We start from the raw sequence: 13,804 nt of genomic DNA, 5'->3' as shown, positions 1-13,804 counted from the left end.
GAGTCTGCGGGAAATGACCTGCAGTTCCCATTTTCAGTCATGGCGGGTGATACGGAGGAGACCGGGGAAGAGGAGGAGGCTGACAGCCGTCCACCTCCCCGTTTGCCGGATTTAGAAGTTCAGAAAGATGACTTCCAAAGCGAGCAAATAAAGGATCCTACCCTTTCTCAGGCTAGGACAAATGTAAAAGTGATAAATGGGGTACCCGTAGAACCTGGCTCTAGGCTGGCATATCCTTACATGGTTCTGGAGAATGATTTACTCTATCAGATAGAGAAAAAGGGGAAAGATACGCTGCAACTATTAGTCGTGCCAAAACCCTACCGGCGGCAGGTGCTGGACCTGGCCCACGGACATGTGATGGGAGGTCACCTGGGAGTCCAGAAAACCACCGAAAGGATATTACACTGTTTTGTTTGGCCAGGCATGCATCACGATATTCGTGTATATTGTGAGTCTTGTCCTGACTGCCAAGCCTCTGCACCTAAGCCCCGGTTCTGTAGCTCTTTGGTACCCCTACCTTTTATTGAAGTCCCGTTTGAGAGGATTGGGATGGATTTAGTTGGGCCCCTTCCACGGTCTGCACGTGGACACCAACATATCCTGGTCATCTTGGATTATGCCACTCGTTACCCGGAGGCCATCCCTTTGCGTAACACGGCCACCAAGACGATTGCCAAGGAACTGGTGCATGTGTTTAGTCGGGTCGGTATACCAAAACAGATACTCACCGACCAGGAGACCCCCTTTATGTCCAGGGTAATGAAGGAGCTCTGCCGATTGTTACAAATCGAACCGTTACGCACATCCGTGTATCACCCTCAAACCGACGGGTTGGTCGAACGGTTAAATAAAACTCTGAAGCAGATGCTGAGAAAGGTGATAGACAAGGATGGGAAGAACTGGGACTATTTACTTCCGTATTTGCTTTTTGCCATCAGGGAAGTACCCCAGTCTTACACGGGATTCTCGCCTTTCGAGTTATTGTACGCCCGACGTCCTCGCGGACTGTTAGACGTTGCAAAAGAAACCTGGGAGGGTCAGGTCACTTCGTTTAAAACAGTGATAGATCACGTCACACAAATGCAGGACCATATTGCGGCTGTTATGCCTATCGTCAAAGAACACATGATACAGGCTCAAGGAGCCCAAAAAAGAATCTATGATAGGGGCGCCAAGATCCGTACATTTGCACCCGGAGATAGGGTGTTGATCCTGGTCCCCACGGTGGACAGTAAGTTCCTGGCAAAGTGGCAGGGCCCCTTTGAGATTAAGGAAAGAGTTGGTGAAGTAAACTACAAAGTATACCAGGCAGGTAAACGGAAACCTGAACAGATTTATCATGTAAATCTGATAAAACCCTGGAAAGATCGGTCTGCCTTGTCAGCGGAGCTGGCCCGTCCCGTTTGCTCGCCTACCGTACCGGAGGTACGGGTTGCAGAGACTCTCTCGGAGCGGCAAAAGACTGAGGTCAGGCAGTTTCTACTTCACAACCAAAAGTTTTTCTCAGAAAAACCCAGGCAGACTACGCTAATGAAACATGGCATCGTAATGGAACCTGGTGTCACAGTTCACGGAAAGCCCTACCGAATCGAGGAAGCGCGCCGTGAAGCCGTTTCCCGAGAAGTGAAGGCAATGTTAGAGTTAGGTGTCATTGAGGAATCGCACAGTGCTTGGTCCAGCCCGATTGTGCTAATTCCTAAACCGGACGGCACCATCCGGTTCTGCAATGACTTCAGGAAACTGAATGCGGTATCAAAATTTGATGCCTACCCTATGCCCCGGGTCGACGAGTTAATAGATCGGATAGGAAAAGCCCGGTATATTACGACCCTAGACCTAACAAAGGGGTATTGGCAGATCCCTATGGCGGAGGCTGCCAGAGAAAAGACGACATTTGCTACCCCAGAAGGTCTATTTCAGTATGTGTATATGCCGTTTGGACTGCACGGAGCACCGGCGACCTTCCAGAGACTGATGGATCGAGTCCTGAGGCCACATAGGCAGTACGCTTCGGCCTATTTGGACGACATTGTCATTTACAGCTTGGACTGGGAGACTCATCTCCAGAAAGTACAAGCTGTGATTGACGACCTGTGGGAGGCAGGTCTAACCGCGAACCCCAAGAAATGTCACATCGGGCTAGAAGAAGCCAGGTATTTGGGGTATGTAATTGGGAGGGGTGTTGTTAAACCCCAGGTTGATAAGATTCAGGCGGTTCAGGACTGGCCACAACCTGTCAACAAGAAGCAGGTGCAAGCCTTCCTGGGGATCGCCGGCTATTATCGCCGGTTCATACCCAATTTTGCAGCCATCGCTACCCCCCTGACGGATCTTACAAAAGGGAAAGACTCCGTCATGATTAAATGGAGTTTAGCGGCTGAAGAAGCCTTCCATAGCCTAAAACGGGCACTTTGCTCTCAGCCCGTACTGGTGACTCCGGACTTCCGTAGCGAGTTTGTGGTACAAACGGATGCCTCTGATACCGGTATCGGGGCCGTACTCTCACAAGTGAGGGACGGAGTGTAACACCCAGTCCTCTATCTCAGCAGGAAGCTGAATAAACACGAGCAAAGGTATGCAGTCGTAGAAAAAGAGTGCCTCGCCATTAAGTGGGCTCTAGAGGCCCTCAAATATTACCTGGTGGGCCGAAAGTTCAGGCTGATCACTGACCATGCCTCTCTCAAGTGGATGCACTTGAACAAGGAACAGAATAGCTGGGTGACCCGGTGGTTCCTTGCCCTGCAGGCCTACACTTTTATGGTGGAGCACCGCCCAGGGGTACAGATGGGAAATGCAGATGCCCTGTCCCGAGTGCACTGTTTGGCGGGTGTCATTGCTCGACCGGAGTGGTCTGAGCAGAGGGTCAGTATCGCACCTGCTTGCTAATGAATAATAGGAGGTGGATATAAAAGGATGTCAGGTGGTTGTGAGAGTGTCTCAGCCTGGGAACACAGAGAGCCTGTCTGTGTGAGAGACACACGTGAGTGAAAGCAGTGCCCACTGCAACTGTGGTTTGGCTGGACGGGAGAAGCCCGCCAGTTGGTAGTTAGGTTGTCTATTGTTTAGTTAATGCCGGACAGGCAAGGATTTGTTTTATGTTTTATTTCCTTTTGCATTGCTTTCACCGTTAATAAACCTGACCCAGGGTCAGTTACACCCGAATCCCAGCTCTGCGCCCGAGTTTCATGCTGAACGCACGTGACCTTTGACCCCAGCAAAGCCGATCCCGGAGTGTTTTATCACTATATATATATATATATATGCATTCTATGTGTCTATATCTATTATTTTGTTTCTGTTAGAAACCCTGTCATAGGGCTCCATTATATGTCCATTTTGCAAGGCGGCGAGAAAATCTCGCCATACGGATTACATGCGGATGCAGACATGCGCAAAATACGCAACCACACCTTGCTTACGGATGACATACGGAGCAATGTTTAGGGGTCATTCATCCGTGTTACGCCTGTAAACTACGGACCGTATTTTGCGTCGGTTAGTGTGACCCCGGCCTAACACAAAAATACGGGCAATTGCTATTGCCAGCAGCCATTGTATGGCCCGGAGAGCTGTGCAGTCTGCGAGGAAGGCGGCGCTAACAAGAGGAGGAGAAGAACCTGTCATCCTTATTTGATACAAAAGTCACTTGTTAAAATGAAGATAAAGTGGAAAACCGCTTTAATAAATTAAAGGGAATTGTCTGATATTGGTATCAGTGTCTAGGGTTCCTTCTTATAAGGCTGTGCAGATATTTTGGCCACCTTCTGCTTTAAACAGTACAAATCTAAGATCCTCACAATGCAAATCATCACAACATGCCCTGGACATAAACTAATCCAGTCACAGGCGCTAAGAGATCTGGGGTCATAGATAAGGGAAGCCAACAGGTTGTTATTCTGCATGAGAACAGTCCATATTACAATGCACAATAGAAGAGGAGACATGAGGATTGTTGGTTAGTTTACTTATTGCTCTTGATATTGTTTCCTTCTGCAGCAGATCTCTAACTTATTCGCCAAAATGTCACATAACCACAATCTTGTAAAAAGTTATAAAAAAACTTTAGACTGCGTTTTTCTGGCACAAACATGTGATGTTTGCATCACGTCTCACAGTTCGGGAGGAATATGTTGCATGTCAGGCTACTTACTGCTCTTTTCTGTCATAGATTAGTAAAGCCCCCGTTACACATAACGATGTTCCAGCGATCCCCCCAATGATCCGACATGATGGGATCGCTGGGACATCGTTAGACAGCCTCTCCAGTTATCAGGACCAGCGACGCTGGACGCTGGTTTCTAATGTAAACATCGGCTATCCAGGAGCCGCGGCTCCTGGATAGCCGATGTTTACATTAGAACCCAGCGTCGCTGATCGCTGGTCTCTCGCTGCCACACACAGCGCTGCGTGCTGGCCAGCGGGAGACCAGTGATCGAAAAGCGGCCCTGGCCGATGCTGCACGATCAGCGATAACCGGCAGGGGGGCCGGTCGATGATCCCCGTCACACACAGCGATCTCGCTGGCGAGATCGCTGACGCGTCACAAAATCAGCCATCTCGCTAGCGAGATCACTGTGTGTAACGGGGCCTTTACACTTCTAGGTTCTTGAAAATGTTACAAAATAAATAACACGCAAGCTTCACAATGACTGACACCTCGGAAAACAGTTGTTTTTTTTTAATGTCGGAAGCGTCAGAAGAACATAAAATAAATAAACTGCTCTTTAGATATTTTCTTAGAATCGTCAAAATGTCGACACTTAGCAAAGTAATTAAAAAAGTACTGATCAGGAGAGGGGTACAAGACAAAATTGGCATAAGATGCTCACTTCAAAATTGTACCTGTCAGAGGTTGTTAAAAGGGTTTGTCCATTTTTAAAGAAATATCTTTTAAGTTTGTGTAGAATGGCAACATATCAACCAATTAATATCAGTGCTGAGTCACTGCGGCTGCTTCTGGCTTGTGGAAGAGTACATGATCAGTGCTGCATGTGAAGGGGGCTGGCTGCGTCACACTTATCTTTTGAAAACATCCAGACAACCTTTTCCCTCATAAAACTGATAATCCATCGACACAGGAAAAGCTCTCTTTTGTCAAACACAGCCTGGTAGTGGAGTTGTCGGTTTCACAGATTGATGCTGATGTCTGAAATCAGGACACCTTCACTAATTGAAGTATATGACTAAGGCCAGCTTCCTGCAATCAGGGATTGAGTCCGACCTTGATGTATGGACTGGCCATGGGTGTTTACTGAACCGTACTTGATTTTGGGTCAGGAGACCCATGGATAGTCCTTACTTCCCAGTCTGGGTCTGTGCCTAGAGGATGAATGTTGGATGTGTGAAGGCGGCCTAAGATGTATATTTCTTTTAAAACTGAATCACACTAATGATGACCATGTAGTAAACACAAGGCACCACTGAATGGTATATACAACAAAAAATTTCTTTATTTGAAGATAATTAAAAACATATATAAACAAGGTGCTGAATGAATGAATGGGGACACACTCGCTATAGACTCACCACAAACCAATGCTGTCTAACCACAATACAACAAATTTCACAATGTGATAACAATCACAGAGGACCACAATGCCCTATCATGAATAAATAATGAGCCTAAAAAAGAGCCATACATATAAAAAGGACTGTGCATTCACTTCTCACAACTTAAATGCTGGCCTCCCGAAGAAGCTGTGCGAAACGTGCGTTGGGGCAGAGGGACATCCAGGGTTCACCACTGTTCTACCGCTGGTATGTACATTCATACATCTTTTTAAATCCATTCACAGTATAGTATTGGCACAGTAACAACTGTAAGATACAATATTGTTACGCTCCAGGAAGACATCAGCACCTTGTTTATATATGTTTTTAATTACCTTCAAATAAAGAATATTTTTGTTGTATATACCATTCAGTGGTGCCTTGTGTTTACTACATGGTCATCATTAGTGTGAGTCATTCTGTCTGTGGTATATAGGACCCACATTGTTATGGGAATATGAGCTTTATGGGCATTTTTGTATATTAATTTCTTTTAAAACTGGACAACCTCTTTATAGCATGGTAGTATTGCCCTGGCCTTCTTTTTGTTTTTTAGGCTTCTTGGAATTAAGTTGTAGAATCCTGTGGCTTTCTCGCCATATTTCACACATATACCTCTGTATTATTCTACCTTACCAATTTTATGTGAATTTTTTCTTTGTATGATGCTAGTTAATGATTTATTAAGCTAAATATGCAAATTGGAAGTAGGTGCACTAGAGTTCTAGTCCTCTTCCTCTCTGAAGAGACAATTTGCATATTTCCCAGAGGAGCATTGTGGCTTTAAGCCTCCTCATCTCGGCCTGCTTAGCATGTCAATCTCCACAAGGAGAAAAGATACTTCTTGGATATTAATCTCAAAAATTCAAGTTAAAAAAACAAACAAAAACAATCGTTTTACGAATAGAAAGGATACCCCACAATTGTAAGCCTGCCTAGAGCGGGTTGTCCCTGACACCTGATGGATGTGGCAGAGAGGGCATTAGTGATGGAGGCCAGCCGGACTAATATAATGGCGGACCTTCAGGATTTGTAACTTGAGTCAATAGCTTCCATGGAAAAGACATTTACAGACACTCATTTATGTCAATGAAATCGGTTCATCATAATTTACAGTGAATTTGTCTCAACTTGGCTAATGTCATGTGATCAGAGACAAAGATATAAGATTTAACTAAATGGAAATTTTGGGGAAAAAAACCTGCTGCAGTCTACAAGGGAACTGCGGAATAGAAACGATTTTTCACCAGGTCTAGAGCTACACAGATATGTCTGATACGCACAAATGTACCAATCTTTTCCCATTTGATTTCATCGCTTAATCCCAGTAGTAATTTATGGCGGGTCGTGTTCAGTCACCGTTCTCATGCAGGATGGCGGAGCTTGAGAATGAGAAATAGCAGGGCACTTATGGAGAGCTAACGATTCCTCTTGGTATCTGTCGATTTATGTGATTATTGTTATTCTGTAATGTCTTTTATTATCTGTAAAAGTCCCCTCGAAAATGTAAAGCGCTGCGGAATATGTTGGCACTATAGAAATAAAATTATTATTATAATAAAATTATTATTACTACTGCTCTTTACTCCACTAGCGCCATAAATGTAAAAAAAAAAAAAAAAAAGCAAATAAATAGTAAAGAGAACATCGTGGTTATATTGTATATGCTCTATTAGTAAGAAAATTGCATAATAAATTAATATTGCAAGACTTCAAAATGACATGTTAGATCGTGTTTACAGCGAGGCACATCACTGTGTATACACGAGGTTATAAAGATCTATGTACAGGAAGGGTGTGCTGGGTAAGGTGAAAGCATAGATCTGTCTTAATACAGTTTTGCCAGCAATGTGTAAGTGGGAATTATGTTTTAGTAGTTTAATGATATGCCACATGTTGTACAAAATGGACTTTCTGAGACTTGAGCTCTCTAATGTAATAGTCATTCATAGCCGGTGAGTCAGCAGCTGATTACACGGCAGCTCTCCGAGTACTGAAGGTGTACACACAAAGTGCTTCACGTGTTGGCTGACTCACGGGCCGGGAACATTTCATCTGAGATCATTTAGAGTCTCTTTCAAGAAATCATGTCGGAAATTGCTATTATTGGGTAACTGGCTGATTTCCCTTTTTTTTACATTTATTTTTCTATGTCTGTGTGTGTTTAAAGGATCGTGTCGGATCCCCCACTGCTATAGCAGTGAGGGTGCAGATCTGTGCCAGTAAGTTACTGGACGTTCCATGCTAATGCTGCCATCCTTGAACAATCTTCATCACTTTATACAGATGGTCCGGCATAGTATCTATTGCCCCCGGACTAGTGCTGCCTCTAATTTTCTAATAATGTCTATCTAAGCATAATTGCATAATGGTCCTACCATGATGAGGATTGACTGTCAATCATACCCAAGGAGGCGTGATTAGAAGATCTGAGGCAGGCCTAGTCAGGGGAAGAAACACTCTGCTGGACTAGTCCTGCCTCATTTGCATATGCATGACTACAAATTAAAGGTTCATTGTTCAAGCATTGCAACTTGAGTGGAACATGAAACACCTTATTGGAATAAAGATCTGCACCTATGCCGCTATAGAAGCGGGAACAGGGGACATGACAAGTAACGGTAAAGCTAAGTATACAAGGCCAGGATTTCTTGCCATGTAACTATGACATGTCCATCACTTGTTAGCCAACGTAGAAGAAAAAACAAGACAGAAACTTCCTGGTGCAACTCTGTTAAAACTATAGATACAATGAGAGAGAGAGAGAGAGACACAGACAACTCTCCAGGTGTAATGGAAAAAGTTCTGTGTGATTTCTCCCCAAACACATGGGTCGCCGACCACCTGATTGGGCTATGCTGAGAGCATAACACTTATTATCACTTGTTATGATGGTGTTAGTAGTTGTCATGGTTCGTTCTTCTGCTTTTTTTTTCTCACCGGTGACCAGATGGACTAGTATTCTGAGTACAAGGACGTATGGAATAGAACTGGGAATACTTCATTACATAAAACGGAGCTTATTAATATTAAGGGTGTTATCTATGCATTGCTGGGCCAAATGTTAATGGTAAAAAAAACAACCAGGGTATAATAAAACAAGTTAACTCAGTTGATCACGTTTATTCCATAAAATGGAGTTTATTAAAGTCACCTATGCATCATATGGCCAGAATTGTCCCTTCCTCAGAATAAAAAACACCAGTATCACAGTCACCAGCCAAAACACATATTTTAAAAAAAAAAAAACTTTTCTTTTTTGACCTGTGCTTTTTACTGATGGTTTTTTTCAACAAACTCATCAAAATTGCACACGCGATTATGCGCAAATCCCACAAGTGTGTTTTATTTTTGTAGTTAACTGGTTTTGCAACGTTTTATCAGAGAAATTTGCACATTTTGCAAAATGTTAAAAAAAACATAACATTGTTACAGATGTGAACACAGCTTTTACATTGCTACCAAAATAAGAACATTGGTACCCTAATAAGAATACAGTCTAAAGTTGGTGCACAAGTGTGAACACAGCCTTTACATTGGTAGCAAGATAAGAACAAAGCTCTAATGTTGGTGCACAGATCTGAACACCGCCTTTACATTGGTAGCCAGATAAAAACACATTCTTAACGTAGGTAAACAGATGTGAACACTGCCTTTACATTGGTACCCAAATAAGAACATTGTTACCCAGATAACAATACAGTCATAAAGTTGGTGCACAGATGTGAACACAGCCTTTACATTGTTACTCAGATAAGGACATAGCGTTAATGTTGGTGCACGGATCTGAACACAGCCTTTAAATTGGTAGTCCGATAGGAATACGTTCTTAACGTAGGTACACAGATGTGAACACAGCCTTTACATTGTTAGCTAGATAAGAACATAGGTTTAATGTTGGTGCACAGATGTGAACACAGCCTATACATTGTTAGCCAGATAGGAACATAGCATTAATGTTAGTGAACACAGCCTTTCTATTGGTAGTCCAATAGGAATACATTCTTAACGTAGGTACACAGATGTGAACACCGCCTTCACATTGGTACCCAAATAAGAACACAGCCTTAACATTGGTACATAGATGTAAACATAGCCTTTACATTGGTACCCAGGTAAGAACACAGCTTTAACATTGGTACACAGAAGTGAACACAACCTTGATGGATAAGTCATCTTTCGTATTCCTTCACAAAATAACCCCTTTGCAAATCCTCAATTAAGGCACATGTTGGTCATTGTGAGGAACTCTCTTGCTCGGAGCCCTATTTTAATAATCTAGAATAGAGAGCTGTTCTGTGTCTGGACCATCCCTAATTGAATTGCCATCCATTTGAATGGCTGCCAAGTAATGCTAGACATCTAGTCACTAGAAATCAGAGCTATCTGTCCTGCAGCGATCAGCTGGATTTTTTTTTATTAAGGCTTCTTTGAAAAATAATTGCAAGGCAAATCAACAAGATAGCCACTTACACTATATAGTGGAGGTTAAGTGTAGACCTCTAGTCCATTGTGGGCCCGTGACCCATGGCCAGGTTAGCGACATACATTGTCACCAAAACTTCACTGAGTCTGTCGATGTCCTAGAGATGCATGAATAAGGCTGGTTTCACATTTGCGTTTTTTAGCGCTGGAAAAAAACGCATACCTGCGCATGCGTTTTTTCCCCTATATTTAACATGGGTGCGCATACCTGCGCGCTGGTAAGCGCATGTATGCGATTTTCATGCGCTGCGTTTTTTTTGGGGTGTGCGTTGGTATTTTCCAGACGCAGCATGTTGCATTTTTTGGCCCTGCAAAAAAGCGCATGCGCACATATGCGCACGTTTTGCGCTAAAAATGGCCATTATAGCCTATGGATGCGCATATGTGCGCACTGGCATGCTCATGTATGCGTTTTTTTGCATATGCGTTTTTTTTTTTTTTAACCATGGAATTTAGGGGTTTGGGTTAGAGTTAGGGTTAGTTAAGGGGGTTTAGGGTTAGGGTTAGGGTCAGGGTCAGGGTTAGGGTTGGGGTTTGGGTCAGGGTTAGGGTTAAGTATGGTTTGGTTAAGGGTTAGGGTCAGGATTAGGGTTAAGTATGGTTTTGTTAAGGGTTAGGGTCAGGGTCAGGGTTAAGTATGGTTTTGTTAAGGGTTAGGGTCAGGGTTAGGGTCAGGGTTAGGGTTAAGTATGGTTTTGTTAAGGATTAGGGTCAGGGTTAGGGTCAGGATTAGGGTTAAGTATGGTTTTGTTAAGGGTCAGGGTTAGGGTTAAGTATGGTTTTGTTAAGGATTAGGGTCAGGGTTAGGGTCAGGATTAGGGTTAAGTATGGTTTTGTTAAGGGTTAGGGTCAGGGTTAGGGTTAGGGTCAGGGTTAGGGTCAGGGTCAGGGTTAGGGTTAAGTATGGTTTTGTTAAGGATTAGGGTCAGGGTTAGGGTTAAGTATGGTTTTGTTAAGGGTTAGGGTCAGGGTTAGGGTTAGGGTTAGTAAAGTCATGGTTTGGGTAGTGTGAGGGGCCACCTAAAAATGTTGGAAAAAAACGCAAACGCGGAAAAAACGCACTAAAAACGCATACAAACGCTGCGTTTTTTTCATGCATGCTCATAAAAATGCTTGAAAAAAAACGCAGCAGTTGTATGCTTATGTATGCGTTTTTTCAATGCGTTTTTTTGCGGGAAAAACGCGCTGCAAAAAAAAGCAAGTGTGAAACTAGCCTTACATTACCATGGCAAAATTGGTGTTTTTTTTTTTTTGTTTCGATGTTTCAGAAAGGCGACTGATTCCGCAGGTAAATTACTATTCAGGACACAGGAAACATTCGTCTGCATGCATGAATTATGTAAATCGTTCATTTAGGAAATAAAGGCGCTTGTTTTGCTACGAATATGTGGAAACTTTGATGCAATAAATATGACAATAGGCTGGTAATGCATTTCTGTCTCTGGATGGAATACACAGCATCAGGTAAGAGGTAGCGATACTTGTGCGTTCCTGACAGCTTTTCATTCTGCATTGCAGTGGCAGGCCATTTCTTTGACTGTGATCGAGAAGGTCCAAATAGCAGCTATAATCCTGGGCTCCCTCTTCCTCATCGCCAGCATATCCTGGCTAATCTGGTCCTCTCTCAGCCCCTCGGCCAAATGGCAGCGACAAGATTTACTGTTCCAAATCTGCTACGGCATGTACGGCTTCATGGACATAGTCTGTATAGGTAAGAGAATCATTTCTATATATGATGACTGTTTTCTTTTCATTAAAAAAAAAAGTTTCCTTCGAAATCAATAATACTTTTTGTAAATATAAGCTTTTACGATTTCCATCAGTAGTTTCAGTAATTTTTACAGCAGAAATAGTGTGGTCTGCAGCACTACTCGTACAATCAAGAAACTCTTGACTCACCTCATAGCAAGTCATTGTAGTCTGCTTGGCAGCGTGGTCTGCTTGGCAGCGTGGTTTGTGCGGCAGCGTGGTCTGCATGGGCAGGGTGGTCTGGCGGGATTCGTCATTATATGATTGAAAAGAATCTATCACAAGATTTTGCCACATAATCGGAGAGCAACATAATGTAGAGCCAGAGACCCCGATTTCAGCGATGTGTCACTTACTGGGCTGCTTGATGTACTTTTGATAAAATCACAGTTCTATCAGCTGGAGATTATGGTTAGTGGCCTAGTAAACCTGATGCCAGTTAGATGAGCTGTCTATAACCACGCCCCCACCACTGATTGGCAGCTTTCTGTGTACTGTATATGGGCAGAAAACAGCCAATCAGTGTTGTAGGCGGGGCTATACAGAGCTCAGCATTCAGAGAACTGCTAGATCTGCAGCAGATGAAAGTGATTTTATCAAAATGATATCTAGCACTAGCAGCTCAATAATTGATACATTGCCGGAATCAGTATCTCTGCCTCTACTTTATGTTGTTCTCAGATGGGGTTGCAAAAACCTGGTGTAAGAATGCATTCAACTTGAAAAAAAAATACATGGGAACAGAACAGAGCTGAAGTCTCTTAAATATTTAATCTTCTTCAAATGGTTGACAAACCATCCAGCTACTAAAAGGGATGTTACCCAACTGTAACCAAGTTTTTATTTTCACAAAGTTTGCTGCTTAAGTGATTTTAGATCGTTGAGTCAGATGTTTCCATGGCATACTGACATACAATTATAAGCATTTCAGTCCTGACTGATGACAGACTACTCTTGACAAGACAATTTCTGTGTTTTTGTTTGTCCTTGCTTTTTGAGGATTGACCACAGGTTCTCAGTGGGATTGAAATCTGTGGAGTTTCCTGGCCATGAACCCACAGTTTAAATGTTTTGTTCCCCAAGCCACTCACAGTGGCTTGCGAAAGTATTCACTCCCTTGGCATTTAATCGTGTTTTGCTGCCTCCCAACCTGGAATTTTACTGTTTGTTTTTTAGGGTTTGCATCAGTTCATGTAAAGAACATGCCTACAAGTATGTGAACATTTGTGGGGGTTTTTTTAATGTGAAGCAAACAACAAATAGGACAACAAAAACTGAAACCATGTGCATAATTATTCATCCCCCTAAAGTCAGTACTTTGGAGAACCTCCTTTTGTGGCAATTACAGCTGGAAGACACTTTGGATAGGTCTCTATGAACTTTCCAAATCTCACCACTGGGATTTTTGCTCATTCCTCAAGGCAAAACTGCTGCAGCTCCTTCATGTTAAATGGATTTCACTGCTGAACAGCAATCTTCAAGTTTGATCACAGATTCTCAATTGGATTAAGGTCTGGGCTTTGACAGGGCTACTCCAAAACATTTACACGTTTCTGCTTAAACCACTTGAGTGTTGCTTTAGCAGTATTCTTTGGTTCATTGTCTTGTTGGAAGGTGACCATCCGTCCCAGTCTTCAATCACTGACAGACTAAAATGGGTTTTGCTCAGGAATAATCCTGTATTTCGCACCATCAATCTTCCCCTTTATTCGGACCATTTTCCCTGTCCTTGCTGCCGAAAAACATCCCCACAGTATGATGCTGCCACCACGTTTCACTGTGGTGATGGTGTTTTTGGGGTGATGAGCTGTGATGGTTTGGCGCCAGACATAGTGTTTACCTTGATAGCCAAAAAGTTCAATTTTGGTCTCACCTGAACACAGCACCTTCCTCCATACATTTGGGGAGACTTCCACTTGTATTTTGGCAAAGTCAAAACAAGCCTTATAATTTTTGTGTGTTAGTAAAGGCTTCTTCTGGCCACTCTTCCATAAAGGCCACATCTATGGAGTGTGTG

The 13,804-nt window shown here is 43.1% G+C and overlaps 1 protein-coding gene across 2 annotated transcripts in view; it reads left to right on the top strand.

The window, feature by feature from the left end:
• MARCHF9 (membrane associated ring-CH-type finger 9) overlaps nt 1-13,804 on the top strand; it is a 228,940-nt gene that overhangs the window by 187,879 nt on the left and 27,257 nt on the right. For both annotated transcript variants that reach the window (XM_073576765.1, XM_073576764.1), the window contains one exon: nt 11,557-11,749. In XM_073576765.1, coding sequence (XP_073432866.1) covers nt 11,557-11,749 — 193 coding nt within the window. The remainder of the gene's footprint in view (nt 1-11,556; nt 11,750-13,804) is intronic.

Source organism: Dendrobates tinctorius, unplaced genomic scaffold (assembly GCF_039654945.1).
Source record: "Dendrobates tinctorius isolate UK_male_01 unplaced genomic scaffold, ASM3965494v1 ptg000051l, whole genome shotgun sequence".
NCBI classification, from domain to species: Eukaryota; Metazoa; Chordata; class Amphibia; order Anura; family Dendrobatidae; genus Dendrobates; species Dendrobates tinctorius.
This window is presented reverse-complemented; position numbering and strand designations above follow the sequence as displayed.